This window comes from Chiloscyllium punctatum, chromosome 15, assembly GCF_047496795.1.
Source record: "Chiloscyllium punctatum isolate Juve2018m chromosome 15, sChiPun1.3, whole genome shotgun sequence".
Classification (NCBI taxonomy): domain Eukaryota; kingdom Metazoa; phylum Chordata; class Chondrichthyes; order Orectolobiformes; family Hemiscylliidae; genus Chiloscyllium; species Chiloscyllium punctatum.
This window is the reverse complement of record NC_092753.1, coordinates 67,906,439-67,923,765: the sequence shown is the minus strand read 5'-3', so window position 1 is coordinate 67,923,765 and position 17,327 is coordinate 67,906,439. Positions and strand designations below refer to the sequence as shown.

Genomic DNA, 17,327 nt, shown 5'->3' with positions numbered 1-17,327 from the left:
AGTCAACAACCATAGATTGTCTAGCCACTCTGTTGAATATTTATTAAAGCTTAGCTGTACTAATGGAAATTTCAGCATGTACAGTAATCATTCTAAGGACTCATTACAAGCATCCAGCACCAGAGAGGCATCAAGTTGCTATAAAATCATAGTGGCACAAAATGCTGCCAAGGATGTATTGAAGCTAATTGGTGTTGGCAAATTTCTAACATTGAATGGTGACACCCTTTTGGCACTGCCACTTGTATTGAGAGTTATGCAAGTGCTCAACCACTCCAGGGACATATTGGCGCTAGTTTTTGCTAAGCATATATTGACTTCAGTTGTTCTAAATATTTCACAAACCAGAAAGTAAATACAGTTAGCATTTCAAACAGCTCTATTTTTGGAAAGTGGTTAGATTTTACAGGCAAATTGAAATGAAGAATGGCTGATATAGTACTTTAAAACAGATCCATTTGTACTTTGGCCAAGTCAATAAGGATCATGCATTTGCCAATAAGGAGTCAGCAACACTCTTTTATTGCATCTTCTATAATTTAGTGTGGCTCTTCCTTGCAGACTAGGATCCATACCAAGTAGCTTTCACCTGTCTGTTTCCATGAGACTTGCTTTACAATGTTAACATCTGAAACAACCAATTGGCATAATCTTTACTAGTCTGCAAAGCATTGTATATTTTTAGATGCAATTATGGTTACAATTTAGAAGACTTAGCCAGGCTGTTAATACTACCTATGCTTTGGACGCCTATTTCTAAATTCTGATATTTTGGTGTGTGGAGGATATAAGGAAGGTAAGTTATCTAATTTGAAGAAGGCCACATGCTAAAGTAGCATTTTTAGTGTCATAATTCCAATATTAAAGTGGGTGCTGATTATGATATGTTATTTCCACAACTAACCGAAGTACTGATCCAATCGTACTTTGTGAAAGATATTGTTCATTTGAAATGACCAAATACCACATGGTAGATCATCTGATCTTTTTACTGTAATCGTTTAGGAAAACTAGAATGTTGACGATGCCAGCCTTTGTTCATTATGATCACAATGTGATGTCAATGGGCTACCCTCAACTTTTCCAAGAGAGACTTTATTTTGATTTGGATCCTAATGCTTCTGTTCCCGTTATTCTAAAATGACATAAAGGAAATAGTTTTTTCATTCATTTACTATTTTATATTGAATGATTGTTCCAGTGAGAAAATTAATTTACACTTCTACTTATTTATTTCACTTTCCACAATATTGCTTCACTTCAGGTCTTCAGTCAGGATAGGTTGAAACATTTTCATATCTGCATTACTCTTTTTATTTTGATGAAATAACATTGTAAAACTCTTTCAACCCTTGCAGAAGCAGAGACCAAAATCCCTCAACCCTCATACACTTTTAATCTGTCCTCTCAAAATTCGTAATAAAAATTTATTGTCGAGAAGGTGCTAAAAGAAGTGAAATTTAGGAAGAAGTCATTTAATTTATATGGATAAATGTTGGAACAATCTCATGCTGTTGTCTGCCACAATATTGCAAGTCTTATTTTAGTGTAATTATTGTAAGTAATCTTGATTCAATTTCTTGTAACTATGTCAAAAGTAGAAAACTAAGTTCAACAAAATCAGACTTTTTCAATATGTGCCTGTTCTAAGATTGTTCTTGAGCTACTTAGCAGATAATATTAGGTAAGTGTACTGCCTGTTTAGGCCAAACATAACGTTTATTGGATTGTTGTCTTAATCACCATAATGGCTATAAAAACAATTTGCATAATCTTAACATATTACCCCTGGTTTTTTGTCATTTAGGTGACAGCTGCTGTATGTTCTTCATTAAGAAATATGCTGATGTTTTTAAATATGTCTTGGAGGAATACAGTGTGGAGCGCTTTGCAGAATACTTCGTGAAATCAGGAATGCTGAAAGAATCGGAGAGCAACGATTTGTGCAAGTATAGCCAAAAGGAGGGAGCAGAACGTTTTATGCACATCTTATTCACCAAAAAAACCATTTTGTGTGTAGCGGACATGTGGTTTACATTAGTGGAACATCAGAATGACCTTCCTTATCTGGGACCATACATCAACAGTTTCCTGAAAGCATTTGATGAACAAAGTAATTACTATTTTGTATAGTCTTGGGTAGTGGTAATAGAATTTGCACTAATTAAGAGACAAAATTTGATCATTTACACTAAAATGTTGTGATTAAGTATTTCTTGCAGGATTCAATTAACTGGTTTTAGGACTGGTCTATTGCTTTTATTTGTTCATTGAGTTGATTTAAAGTTGGGTAAATATTACTACTTATGATCTGACTTCTCACACATACACAGTTTTCGGAGGTGCTAACTGTAAGATGGAAGCTCCCTGAGAAAGAACAAAAACCACAATGTGGAGGTGCTGGTGTTGGACTAGGGTGAACAGAGTCAAAAGTCACGTGGTTATAGGTTACAGTCCATTAGATTTATTTGAAATCACAAGCTTTTGGAGCCCTGCTCCTTTGTCAGGTGAAGTAGAGAGAAGTGCACAGGCATAGAATTTATAGGTGAAGAGATCATTGCCAGATAATCCTAGGTAATTAAGATGTCAAAAGATAGAATAAATGGTATGAGTGGAGTGTTGATAGGCTGAATAACAAGTCTTTGCAAATGATCAAAAATGTCAAACAGTGTGCGTAAAGTGTCAACAGCTGAATAACAAGTGAAGGTATGACCTATGATCCAATTAAATAAGACAGAGATAATTATATTAAAAAAAGATGCTGCTAGAGACATACCAAATTGCTGGAATAACATGATAGGTTTAGGAGTAGCATGATGAGGGTCTAAGAAACAGCAAAGGAAAATGAGAATGAAACTTGCAAGCAGTTATATCTGTGAATCATTTGAAAATACTAGCTTTCGGAGTGCTGCTCTTTCATCAGGTAGCTGTGGAGCAGGATCATAAGACACAGAATTTATAGCAAAAGATCTCAGCGTCATGCAACTGAAAATATAACGTTGTGGTTGCATTTGATGAAGGAACAGCTAATTGATGAAGGAACAAAGCTCTGTAAGTTAGTACTTTCAAATAAACATGTTGGACCATAACCTGGTGTTGTGTGATTTTTAACTTTGTCCACCCCAGTCCAACACTGGCACCTCCACATCATGCCCGTCAATCATTGGCACAGCAACTCAAGGAAACTGATTATTTCACCCTCTGAATCTTGCTGGGCTTAACAATTTTAGTCGTTCCACCAATTATTTCATCCGAAAACAGAAAATGTTGGCGTTAAATCTTGAACATAGAGAAAAATAGTCTTGCAGGTACACAATCCTTTATCTGAAATTCAAAAAGCTCCAAAATCCAAAATCTTTCTCACAAAGTTTTTTTTCTCCATAACAAGGTTGTTTGTTATGCAAACAATTAACCCAACTCCACAACCACTTGACCCACATCACTCAGTTGTGATGTGGCGGTGTGACCCAGCACTGGCAGGCATCAATTCTGTCTCAGCTCTCGTAGTATTCACAGGTACGTTGATGTTTGTTAATTTCTTTTTTTTCACTGTGAAACTGTCACTTATTCTAAAATCCGAAAAATTCCAAATTCCGATAACTAGCTGGCCCCGAGGATTTTGGATAAAGGATTGTGTACTTGTGTTTAAATTGTGCTTATAACATAGTAAGATGTCCATGTATGCTTCGCAGGACTTATATGACACCAAACCTTATAAGAAAAATAAATAAAAGCAGAGAGGAATATGCAGAGGATTTAGTGGCGTCTGTGGAGTAAGCAACAGAGTTAACACTTCAAATTAAGTATATCAAAGGCTGTGAACAATCCAGAAACATGAACCACAGTGACAATAGAATATTGTTTGTGAATTTGCTTAGAACCGTTTCAGCGATTTGACCCTTTATCCCAGATATAGGCTCATACCAAAGGATCAGGAGTGATTTTTCCTCTTAAAATCATTGGTCTTTGGAGTTGTGTTTCTTAAAGAGCAGTGGAACCTAGATCATTAAATATATTCAATGCACAGATAGATTATTGATCAACAAGGAAGTCAGTAGGTTATGAGGGAAGATACGATAGATTAACCATTTTTAAAAAATAATCAAGCCACAATTGCCTGAATGTATGCTTCTGCTCCTCTTTCTTATGATCAACTGACCAGCTGATCTTGGGTGACTTTTAAAGCATTAGCGGTTTTCCTTTTAAATATCACCATTTTGATGAAATGTTGTTTAGTGAAATTGTTTTAACTTGCAAACAACACCGTGAGTTAAGTTCGATCAGTACCATTAGGAAGAATCTGAAGCTCTGACCAATATGGGCTATGGTGATATTTGTGGAAGAATCAGACGAGAGGATGTGTGAGGGCATCTCAGCTTCAGGATCATCTCGCCATGTTTTGTATGTTTTTCTCAAACAGCATGGCTGGATTTTCAGTAAACAGCAGTGAGCTCCCCAGCTGATGCTTATTATTGTTTATTAAACACCTTGTTAACAACCCAATTCGCCATACAAACTGCCATCAGGAAAACTCAGCATGGAAACCAGAACAGTTTCCCTTATTTTTCAACTCATTGCATGGTCCAGAAGTCAACTGTGTTGAGCACCAGGCACTACCATCTTGGGCATGCTCCATGGGCACAAGCCAAACACACACCACGTCCATGGTCATTATATCCAACATATACCAACGTCTACAAATCCTCATAGCACATGTTCATTTCACAAACAGGCCATTTCTGCACTTCGGTACTGCACTGCCCACTATCATCGTAATGCTGCAGCAAGGACATTTTATGCTCAGGAACATGTGCTTACGGACTGGACTAGGCTGCATCCATGGGCTCCTGGAAATTGAGAATGGGTCACTGGTCCCGAAACATTAACTCTGATTTCTCTCCACAGATGCTGCTAGACCTGCTGAGCTTTTCCAGCAATGTTTTGTTAGTGAAAAGTATTGTTTTGCGTACTATCCAGACAAATAATGGAAAGCATCATGTCTGGATACATCACAGCTTCGTATGGCAACTGCGCTGCCTAAGACCACAGCGAATTACATAGAGTTGTGAACACAGTCCAGTCCATCATGAAAACCAGCCTTCCTTCTATTGACTCCGTCTATACTTCCTGCTGCATCAGGAAAGCAGCCAACGTAATTAAACATCCCTCCCACACCATTTATACTTTCTTCCACCCTCTTCCCTCAGGCAAAAGATGCTAAAGTTTGAAAACACATATCAGCTTCTTCCCGGCTGTTATCACATTTATGAACTCTCATACATTCGAGTTAATCTTTCTCTGCACCTTCTCTGTAGCTTAACACTATATTCTGCATTCTATTCTATTACCCTGAAGTGCTTGTATAAGTTATGATTTGTCTGGTTAGCCCACAAAAATAATACTTATCACTGTATCTCAGTCCACGTGACAAAAATAAATCAGTCTTGTATAATCTGTCACACAGTGACAACCCCAGCGTCATAAGTGGCTCCTTGGAAGTTGTTTGACATTGGTTCCAGTCAAATCAAGGGCTGACTCATAAGTTACCTCTGCTTCTTTCTTATTAGTGACATTTGAAAACATTTTGTATTAAAGTGATGATAGCATGACTACAAATGCTTCTACTTCTGCATCACCTTCACACCACAATAATGATGGTAGATAAATTGAATATCAAGTTGCTAATTCCATGTTGCTTACATTGAAATACATGATACCCTGCCAAAGAAATATAACTTTGTTAATAGGTGTCATCAAAGAAAGCTGATATTACACCTCAGGTTACATGGATTAGCAGACAAAACATTGATAAAGGCAAACATTGGATATTCAATCTTTCTTTGGAAGTCAGCACAATGTGAGGAGACCTGTACATACTGATTTAAGAATTTCTAAAATGACTGGAGTATGTGTAGTGATACCTTGCATTTTGGATAGAGCTGTGTTTCTAGCATATGTGCTCAGTATAATCTGATTAGCACACTTAGGGCGTGTTATATATTATGAACCTTCTAATGACATTTCATATAGACTTGACTTATTATGCAGATGTGTTTTTCTCTTTAGCTTAAGAACTGAAGGAGCATATAGTAAGGTCGTATAACAGAAAATACTGGAAATACTCAGCAGATCAGGCAGTATCTGAGGATCGAAACAAAGTTAAATACTTCAGGTCGAAGCCCCCTTTGCTAGAACTGTCTTGAAGAAGAATAATTGACCTAAAAAGTTAACGCTGCTTCTCACAATAAATGTTGCCTGAACAGGGTTTTTCCAGGATTTCCTCTTTTTATTTCAAACGTAGCTTCTGAATAGGTAGTTCTCAGATAACATGCGTTCCAACAGTGCAACTTGCTTATAACATCACTGAGGAATTAAGGAACGGTAGTTTTGAGAACGTCAACCTTGTTCACAATAGCATGATTCCAGCAGTAATTGTTTTCCGTGCTTCGTTCTGCACATGCACCAGTGTCCACGTCACTCTGTGCATGTGTTGATGTCAGCTGCCAACAGGGCAGCTTCCCGTAAGAGGTACTGTGCAGACAACAGCTTTCTGAGAGAGATACATTGAAGGATACACTTGTGAAAGGTACAATACTCCTAGATTATCCCTTCTTTTGAAAAAATGGAGGGGCATAGTGACAAGAATATTAGCAAGAAATGTCCTGGTGATAAAATTGCGGTGGTGAATGCAAAAGAAAGGCTATAACATTAGAAGAGAAGCTAGATATTAGAGCGTAAGGAGCGAATATATAATATAGTTTGCTTAACAGGAATGAGAGAGTCTACCTTATGCACCACAATCACCTTCTGTCCCTGTATTGACAATATTTTTTAAAGGTACTGTGTTAAGTTTCATTGTTAGATGATTTATATCTGCGTTAGGCTGTGCTATACTGTGTTAGACTTGAGTGATCATGAGTGATATTTTTTGCTGGTCTGTCCCTAACCCTATTTTTCTCATAGGCCCCATTATTTATGTTAAATGATTTGTTATTAAGCAAGGTTTCAGTGGAACACAACTGCGGAGTCATAGGAAAACTACCTGTACCAATACAGCATATTGTTTTTATGATAGATCTGATGTTAATTGAATTTGCAATTGAAGTTGCTGCAAGTTTCATTTTCTTTCTGCAACCTCTTTAAAGAAAAAATATATAATAGATATGAGCTTCAGCACATGCTGTAAACTTTTCATTTTTTCATATTTTAATTCAGCTGGGCCCTTCTGTCCACAATTTGACCCTGAACTGCCAATCAAACCACTGTTAATAAAAAAATGCTATGTCAATGTCTATCGCCTGCTTCATTTAATACATGTGGAAGGCACGGAGGCTGTTCGGAGTATTTTTGATGCACACATATCTCCAGAGGAATTGAATGAAGAAGTTACAAAGAATAAAGTCTTAATCAAGAATCGGTTAGAGGGAGCAGATTTTAGCAATGTCCGAAAAAGATGGATGAATATTATTTATTCAACAGAGAAATCAAAAACTCTGCATTTTACATTGCCGATCTTTCAGTTTCTCGCTGTGTTTATGAAGAAGTTTCCCCGTCCCAAAAAGGGTTGGACTGGGAGGCTTGCAAAATCTGATGCATCCCCAGGAGCTTATTTGCGACGCATCTGCGAAATGCAAGATCACCTTTTGAAAGAGATTTTCCACACAGATCTGACATACAAAAAATTTGACCAAATATGGAATGAAGCGGCAGATATACTTGTTCATCTTGGCATTGATGATAAGTGGCTCCAAGAACTTCGCTTGCAGCCAATGAACGTTATCTTCATCGACAGGCGATACATGGAGAAATATTTTAACAAACCACTGTCCCAGCTTTTGGAAGAACTTATTGTTAGACATCACAGAGGTAATTTTTATTTCTTAATGCTACTTAGAATATGCCCATTTGTTTTCAGTGGATGTGTTAATATTATCCTTTTACAATGCCCAGAATCTTTCACACTAGCCCACCAACCATAGTTAGAGGGCCAATACCTTCCAGTTTTATCTGGTTTGTAGAAACTGGCTGTTACCCCCTTTTCAGTTTAGCTTTGCTGCCAAGTTTTTGATTTTTCTTTTCATTATCTGATGCATTAGAAAAATGTAACGGCTTCAAAAGTAAAATCATAGAGTAGCAACAAAAATCCTGAAAGCTTCAACAACGTTGAATCTAGATTATCTCCCTGTGGTTCATTTGGTAAGCACGTTGCTCAGAGTGATACACAGTCATGCAGCTCACAAATTCTACTTTGGACTGTATTAAAAATTGATCTCAATTGGGCATTGGTTTGGCACTATATTTTGGGACCAAACCTCTGGGATATGGGAAGGGAAATAAGGGAAGGTTTGTTGATGTTTGATAGCTATGCAGCGATCCCACCAGAAAATATGCTTATCATCCTGTTAGGGAATTCCAGGATGTTAACCAAACAACGCTGAAAGAACGGCAATATATTTCCAAGTAAGGATGCTGAGTGGCTTGGAGGGGAACTTGCAGCTGGTGGTGCTGTTGCCATTGTCCTTCTAGATAGTAATGATTCTGGGTTTGCAGGGTATTGTTTAAAAATCTTTGATGAAATAGTGTGCATTGCTGTTACTGAGTGTCAGTGGTGGATGTGGTGCCAGTCAGGCAACCTGATTTGTTTTGGCTGGTGTCAAGCTTCTTGAGTATCAAGAGTTGCATTCACCCAGGTTTGTGGGTCTATTTCATCACATGCCTGACGTCTGCCTTGTAGACGGGGAACAGACTGGGAGTCAAGAGATGAGTTATTTGCTGCAATATTCTTGGCCTTTGACCTATTCTTGTAGCCATCATATTTAGTTCCAGTTCTCTCATAGACCAGTTCTGTTTCTGGTCAGTGAGGACTCCCTAAGATGTTGATAGTGGGGAATTCAGTGATGGTAACACCATTGAATGTCAAGGGGATAGTTAAGTTGTTTCTTATTGGGGATGGTCATTGACTGACATTTATGTAGTGTGAATGTTACTTGCCAGTTTTCAGCTCAAGCCTGGATATTCTCCAGGTCTTGTTGCATTTGGACATATAATGCCCCAGTATCTGAGGGATTGGGAATAGTGCTGAACGTTGTGCAACCATTGACAAACATCCCATTTTTGACTTTTTAATGGAGGGAAAGTCAACAGCTGAAGATAGTTGAGCCTAAGACACCACCCTGATGGTCTAGGTCTCTTGTGGGGCAGTATTGCTGTCCTTACCTCTGAGTCTGGAGACCTGGCTTCAAGTCCCCCCTGCTCCAGGGGTATGTCATTACATCTCTGAACAAGTTGTTTGGAAAGTTTTTACCCTGAGGAATTTCTGGAGGTAACAATGAAGCCAATGAATTAAATGTCCACTTTCACCAAAGCAATTGCTTCCATCAAACTGAGAGTTTCTTGCAAAGTTGTGTCTGCACTTATGTTTGCTGAATTGTGTGTAGTTGATACTTGTTCTATGTAGACTATAATAATCGCAAATTCCTTTGCTTTTCTTTAACTTTGACTTCATCTGTGGGTGCTCCAATTTCCTCCCACAGTCCAAAGGTGTGCAGGTTAGGTGGATTGGCCATGCTAAATTGCCCGTAGTATTAGGTGCATTAGTCAGAGGGAAATGGGTCTGGGTGGGTTACTCTTCAGAGGGTCGGTGTGGACTTGTTGGGCCGAAGAGCTGTAGGAAATCTAATCTAATCTAATCAAATGTTGTTTCTGTTTGTTTAGGTATCAATTCAATCTGTGCTTGTTCTTTGGCAGAGGATCTATGTGCGGGTGAGCCTTTCAACAGTTTTGTGTTCTTTTAAGCAAACTGATTGTTTTACTTCTGGATGACTCTAGCTAACATTCCAAGTGATATTTTGTCTCTATTTGAATATTGAGTAAAGTTTATCTCACAGTTTATTAGTGAAAGCTCTCCAGTCAATACCCTTTCACAAACAGATAAAATAAATTTCATCTCTACAATGATTCTTTAATGTCTTTGGGCTAAATGAGAAAAAGTCCAAAAATTCCTCATATTGAAAGATTTGTGTTGGAATATGTGATGCATATTTTAGTTAAATCATGTGCAAATCCAAAACCTTTGCTCCCTTAAATAAAGGTTTAGCAGGTGTAGGCCATTTGGCCTTCTGAGCCCACTGCAGCATTCAATAAGGTAATATCTGATCTGGTTGTGGTCTCATCTCCATTCTCCTGTCTGCACCCCAAAATCCTTAACTCTGTTGTCCACCAAAAATTTATCTGACTCAGCCTTAAATAAATTTAAAGACCAGCCTCCACTATTTTCTGGGGAAGAAAATTCCAAATATTAATAATCCTCTGAAAGAAAAGAGTTCTCCTTATCTGTGTTTTCAAAGGGAAACCTCTTATTCTTAAATTATATCCTCTAGTTTTAGTCCTCATCCACTACTGCCACTCAACACAAGTGGAAACATCTTCCTGATATCCAGTCCAATCAAAATCTCATATGTGTTTCAATATGATAAGCTCTCATTCTCCTAAACTCCAAAGGATATATACCTAATATATTCTTGAAAAGTTAACCTTATGTTCATTCATGAATGACTTGTTTGAAAGGCTGCTGCCTGCCTCGAAACCAAATATATTTTTGTTTCAAATTAGAACACCAAAACTGTGATGGTACTCCAGATGTGGTCACACCAACACCCTGTAAAGCTTCAGTAAAACTTCCCTACTTCGATAAACCATTCCCCTTGCAATAAACAATAACATATTATTTACCATCCTAATCACTTGCTACTCCTCCCACTAACTTTGTGATTCATTTACCAGGGCACCCAGATACTTTGCACAACACGACTCAAACAAAAGCCAAAAGCACTGGTTCTTTAGTCTCTTCCCTGAACTGATCAAATCTAGAATTTCATAACTAGAGATCAGTAATATATTAAGCTATCCATGCTCAGAAAGCATGCCAAAAAAATTCTCTCCAATCACGATCAAGCAAAAGAGTAATTATCTGGCAAGCAGGTGTCATGCTGTTTCTTCACTCCCAATCCAAGTACAAGAAAAGGTGTCAAAAGTTATACAATTCAAACAAAAATCACCAACATCTTTTAGTCATATTCAAAGTTTCTTTTTGAGCAAATCATTGCTTACGATATTACTAGTATTCCCAGATATTAGATTAGATTACATTACAGTGTGGAAACAGGCCCTTCGGCCCAACAAGTCCACACCGACCCACCAAAGTGTAACCCACCCATACCCCTACATTTACCCCTTACCTAACACTACGGGCAATTTAGCATGGCCAATTCACCTGACCTGCACATCTTTGGACCGTGGGAGGAAACTGGAGCACCCGGAGGAAACCCACGCAGACACGGGGAGAACGTGCAAACTCCACACAGTCAGTCGCCTGAGGCGGGAATTGAACCCGGGTGTCTGGCGCTGTGAGACAGCAGTGCTAACCACTGTGCCACCATGCCGCCCACCCATATGTAGTCATTCTGCTTCCTGTTTCTATCATTTAACTTTAAATTATATGAACTATCATTCCAAGTTAATATTAAAGACATTATTCATGATTTGAGTACATAATGCACATTTTTAAAAAAGTAATCAAACCTCTTCTACTTCAGGGCATGAAACCCAAAAGCATGGACTAAAATTGGTTGATACTACCGAAGAGCAAAAGGAAAAGGAGACCTCAGAGGATGAGTTTGCAAAACCTGTTCCTGTATGTTACTGACCTTATGAATCCAGTCACGTGCCATTAGTGTTTCTTCATCTCTGTGTCAGCGACAAATATTGCTTCACTATTTGTAGAAAGATGCCCAGGGCTACTTCCAAGCAAGTAACCATTTGACAGTGAACTGAATGAGAATTGAGTTATAATGTCACTTGTGTTGAGCTCACTGATGTTCATTCTGAAAAAAATTATAACCATTTTAAAAATTAGTTCAATTATTTAAAAATGAATTTCCCCTTCTGTCCTGTCTCAGAAAATGGTGTTATTTCACATGCATCGTTCTCCTTAGTTGTACAAGTGGCTTTTATTTTTCAGTCCTGAGATCTGGACATTGCAAAGTCTGGTATTTGTTGCCCTCCCTGGTTGCCTTTGTGGTAATGCAGAGTATTATTTAGTTACTACACAGTGTGTGACATAACCTCCCAAGGCACTTTACAGAGTGTTTAAATAAAAAGACCATACAATTGCAGACTGGCTGTGGAATAGAGGGTGCCAACCTGGGGTCAGTGATAAAACTGTAGTCAGGTTCTGTAGGACCTTATCAGAAAGAAACAAATATTGAAGCATTAGACTTTCTTAATTGGAATATTTTACATTGCTAAGTTCCTACATTGGTAAATGAAATAGGCTTTTAGAATGAAATATTTTTTAAAATTATGGAAGAACTGAGAAATTTGCTACTTACAGTTGCAACTTCTAATTGATGATCCTGCTTCCTAAGCTTCCTGTTTCCTGTTGTCCTGGTCAGGGAGGTAGGCCATCCAGACCCTGAATCACTGCAGACCCTCACAACCCCTCGCCCTTCTTCAGCCTCTGAATTCCATCTGCCATTTTTCAACCTACCCTGTTGCTGCTTCCTTCTCACAGAACTGCATTCCCATCAGAGATTCAGGATCAATTTGGACCTCTGAATTTGTGCAAGTGTGAATCCCAGAAGTGCTGACGGTTTCACAATCCATATTATTTTTAAATGCTCCTGCCCACTGCGTCCCGCTCCTAAACTGAGGACTTGGGAGAAGAGTAGTGAAACAGGAGCAGTTTTAAAAGTCACTTAGAAGAAAGACCTGCACTGTAAAAACTCTAGCAGTACCTCTGAACCATTACGCTCGCACTTCCACAACTCCAAATTCAGATTGGCTTGAGATCTTCAATGTGAATGCAGCCCAGAACAGGGAAGCAGCATGAGGAGGTGGGAAGGGAGAAGAAGCCATATCAAATGTTGGGGATGGAAAAGAATTTGGGAGGTGGGAGGAAGAAGCCACCGTTGGGAGGTCAGGGAGGGCTAGAGACCACAACAGGAGGTTGGGAAACTGTAGTCAGATGATGCTGCTCCTTTAACAAGATTAGGTTGTCCTTGTTTTCTTTTCAGGAGGTCATAAAGGCACAAGCTCTGAAATATCTGGGTTGATCTACTTGGGGAAGTATTTAAGTTTTAATAAAAAACTTGTACAATGAAAGGGGAGTAGTCAGTTCCCCCAGCTCAGCTTCTCTCTGGTTTGGTTTGGTCTGGTTTGGATTGTAGCAGTCTGGCTCTTCAGAGCCAGCAGTCAGTCAGTTTTGAGGCTGCTGGTCAAAGAAACAGCTACCTGAAAGAAGGTGTTCCATGCTGAATCCCTCTGCCGTCTCTCAAATCTCTCCTGTAAGAACCTGTGTTTGATTTTTCCTTGTTTGCCAAGGGGTGTTTGTGGGGATTGTTGCAAGTATTTGAAACAACATCATAAAGTTGGGATAATCTGTTGAGTTTTCGGATAGGTTAAGTTATTCGACATTCTATTCTCTCTTGTTTGTGTTTCATTCAGTAGTCTTGCAAATAAATTCTGGTTTGTTTAAAGCTAGGTGGGTGGGCCAGCTGCATCTCTCCTGGAACATCCACGATACACCTGCTTAAAACAACAAGCAAAGTTAGGGTCCGCGCTACTTTCTTGCAATGTTTGAGAAGGTCTGGCCTGGTCCATAACAGAAGTCAAGTGTGGGGAAAAGGCTGCATCTGGGGAGTTGGGGGCTAATGGGAGATCTTAATCAGGTACCACAAGAAATAATGTTAAAATGAGTCACACATGCTCAGCAAGACCACAGGCTCCATTAACTTACAAATGTTAAATCAAAGCAGCACTAAATGAGTTCATTTTAAGAAATGACTTACTGTAATGTACATCTTGCAAACATTAGATTTCAACTTTGCATTTGTCTACGTGCAAGACGTATTTTCTGTCACCACTCACTTCTCATTTTGTTTTTAGAATGGGGATGATCTGATTTATAGACTGCAGTTACAATCATCAGTAAAGTGGGAGATATGTTAACTGCTTGCCATGAAGAAGACACTTTACTTTTCTTTTGGCATTGTAATATTCATTGAGAAGCTAACAAAATAACATCATATTATCTGTAATTTTTGAACTTGGATTGAAGCCAACTGCAAAATTCAAAGCGCAAATTATCTTGTTCTAAAGTGAGCACGTCGTCACTATTCATGAGAGAGAGGCCACGGGTGATGGTTTAACCTGGAGGTCAGTATGCCTCAGATGAGGGGAGAGGTTGAGAAGGAGTTTCCTTCATGATAACCTCAGTCGCTGTGAGAATTGAACCCACACTGTTGGCATCACTGTTGGCAAACCAGCTATCCAGCCAACAGAGCTAATGGACCTCCGAGTCAGTATACTGTAAAGTCATTCATAAGTACATTTTTTTGAAAAGTATCTCGATAGATTAAAAGCACTTTATTTTCATTTATTTTGTACATATAGGTAACAGTAGACTCAAAATCAAAGAAGAGACGGAAAAAATCAAGAGGCAAAAAGGTACGATTTTGCAGTGTTTTGAAGCAAATTGTAAATAATTTGAATTTGACACTTTGCTTTCTCTGGATCATACGTTGATGAGCTTGTCTTTTCTGTTGCAAGCAGCTTGATTTGATTGTAGGCCTGGTCATTTGGAAGATACATGTCGCATCATCCACTGACATTTCCACCACCTCCAAACAGACCCCACCACCAGGGATATATTTGCCTCCCCTCCCCTATCCACTTTCTGCAAAGACCATTCCCTCCGTGACTACCTGGTCAGGTCCACTAACAAGCCACCCTCCCCTCCTGACATCTTCAGCTACCACCGCAGAAATTGCAAAACCTGCACCTACACCTTCCCCCTCACCTCCATCCAAGGTCCCAAAGGAGCCTTCCACATCCATCAAAGGTTCTCCTGCACTTCCACACATGTCATTTATTGCATCCGTTGCTCGCGATGCAGTCTCCTCTACATTGTGGAGACTGGGTGCCTTCTCGCAGAGCACATTAGAGAATATCTCCGGGACACCCGCACCAATAAACCCCACTGCCTCGTGGCCAAATATTTCAACTCCCCCTCCCATTCTGCTGAGGACATGCAGGTCCTGGGCCTCCTCCACCGCCACTCTCTCACCACCCGATGTCTGGAGGAAGAGCGCCTTATCTTCTGCCTCAGGACCGTTCAATGTGGACTTCACAAGTTTCCTCATTTCCCCTCCCCCTACCTTACCCCAGTTCCAACCTTCCAGATCAGCATCATCCTCATGACCTGTCCCATCTGTCAATCTTCCTTCCCATCTATCCACTCCACCCTCCTCTCCGATCTATCACCTTCACCCCCACCCCCATCCACCCATTGTACTCTTTGCTACCTTCCCCCACCCTCCTCTCTGACCTATCACCTTTACCCCCACCTCCATCCACCTATTGTACTCTTAGCTACCTTCTCCCCAGCCCCACTCCCCTCCCACTTATCTGTCCGCTCACGAGGCTCCCAGTCTCATTCCTGATGAAGGGCTCTGACCTGAAACATTGATTCTCCTGCTGCTCGGATGCTGTGCTTTTCCAGCAACACACTCGACTCTAAACTCCAGCATTTTCAGACCTCACTTTCTCCTTGATACATTTCTTGTCTACCTCAGTGGGATATTTGACCTATATGGATTGACTATTTCCCCAACTCATTGTGTAGCTTTACATACTTTTTATACTGTAACACTCATCAGTTGGAGTCCTGAATTTAGCAGTAGTGCCATGATGTAAAATGGTGCTGGCTGGGCGAGCATTTACTATCCATCCCTAGTTGCCTTTGAGAAGCTGTAGTGAGTTGCCTTTTTGAATGATGCAGTCCATGTGCTGTAAGTAATGAATTCCAGAATTTTGTCTCAATGATACTGAAGGAGCAGCGATATATTTCCGTCTGAGATGATGGTGTTCCCACATGTCTGCTGCCTTTCTCCTTGATGGTTGTGGTTGTAGGTCTGGAAATTGCTGTTTAAGTATCTTTGGTCAATTTCTACAGCGAATCTTATAGGCAGCATGGTGGCTGAATGGTTAGCACTGCTGCCTCATGGCTCCAGGGACCCGGGTTCAATTTCACCCTTGGACGACTGTCTGTGTGGAGTTTGCACATTCTCCCTGTGTCTGCGTTGGTTTCCTCCCACAATCCAAAGATGTGCAGGTTAGGTGAATTAGCCATGCTAAATTGCCCAGTGTTCAGGGATGTGAGGTGAGGTGTATTAGTCAGGGGTAAATATCGGATAGGGAAATAGTTCTGTGTCAATTATTCTTCTGAGAGCCAGTATGGACTTGTTGGGCTGAAGGGCCTGTTTCCACGCTGTAGGGATTCTAATTCTAATTCTAATAAAGATGGTACAGTTGCTGCCACTGAGCATTAATGGTGGAGGAGGTGGATATTTGCGGAGACGGCGCCCACCAAGCAGGCTGCTTTGTTGTGAAAAGTGTCAAGCTTCTTAAGTGTTGCTGCTCTCAGCCAAGCAAATGGGAGTATTCGTCACACTTCTGACTTGTCCCTTGTAGATGGTGGACAGGCATTCGGGAGTCAGGTGGTGAGTCACACAGTGTAGTATTCCTAGCCTGTGATTTTTCTTGTAGCCACTGTACGTGTATAGCTAGGCCAGTTCAGTTTCAGTTTAACCTCAAGATGTTGATAGTATGGGAATTCAGTGCAGGTGTTACCATTGAATATCACGGAGCAGTAGTTAGATTATCTTTTAGTAGGGATGGTCATTACCTGGCATTGGTTTCTCACAAATGTTACTTGCCACTTGTATGCCCAGGACTGTATATTGTCCAGTCTATACTTCTTTGGATGTGGACTTGTTTGGTATCTGAGGAGTTGCAAATGGTGCTGAACATTGTGTGTTCATTGGCAAATGCCCCATTTTTGACTTTATGCTGGAGGGCAGGTCATTGAGGAAGCATTTGAAGATGGCTGAAAAGTTTTGTAAGTGCTAATGTAAAGGATTCAGCATAGCTGCTTTTGAAAAAGTGGTGAATCACATCAAGACGTTAATATCCAAGGTCCCTGGATAAACCAGTGTCAATAGTGGCAAATATAAATGTTGGTACATCAGCCTATGATATCTGTAGGCAAATGAAACTATGTTTCTGGTCTATAGACCTTTCCCAGCCATCCAAGAGTGCAAACATCTGTCGTACTTTTCACCTGTTTGCCTGTGTATTTAGTTGTTTCTCAGATGAAATTCGGCCAGGTTTGTTTTCAAATTCTCACATAGCAAATGAAAAATGTTTGATTATTGTTAAATGTTTGTTTAAAATTGTTTAATTTTGTGAATAAAGTTGAAATACAACTC

At 39.8% G+C, this 17,327-nt stretch overlaps 1 protein-coding gene across 2 annotated transcripts in view; it reads left to right on the top strand.

Annotated features, from left to right (window-relative positions):
• LOC140486357 (E3 ubiquitin-protein ligase DZIP3-like) overlaps positions 1 to 17,327 on the top strand; it is a 135,906-nt gene that overhangs the window by 45,250 nt on the left and 73,329 nt on the right. For both annotated transcript variants that reach the window (XM_072585389.1, XM_072585388.1), the window contains exons 6-10: positions 1,808 to 2,113; positions 7,216 to 7,866; positions 9,715 to 9,762; positions 11,595 to 11,692; positions 14,452 to 14,505. In XM_072585389.1, the coding sequence (XP_072441490.1) occupies positions 1,808 to 2,113; positions 7,216 to 7,866; positions 9,715 to 9,762; positions 11,595 to 11,692; positions 14,452 to 14,505 (1,157 nt within the window). The remainder of the gene's footprint in view (positions 1 to 1,807; positions 2,114 to 7,215; positions 7,867 to 9,714; positions 9,763 to 11,594; positions 11,693 to 14,451; positions 14,506 to 17,327) is intronic.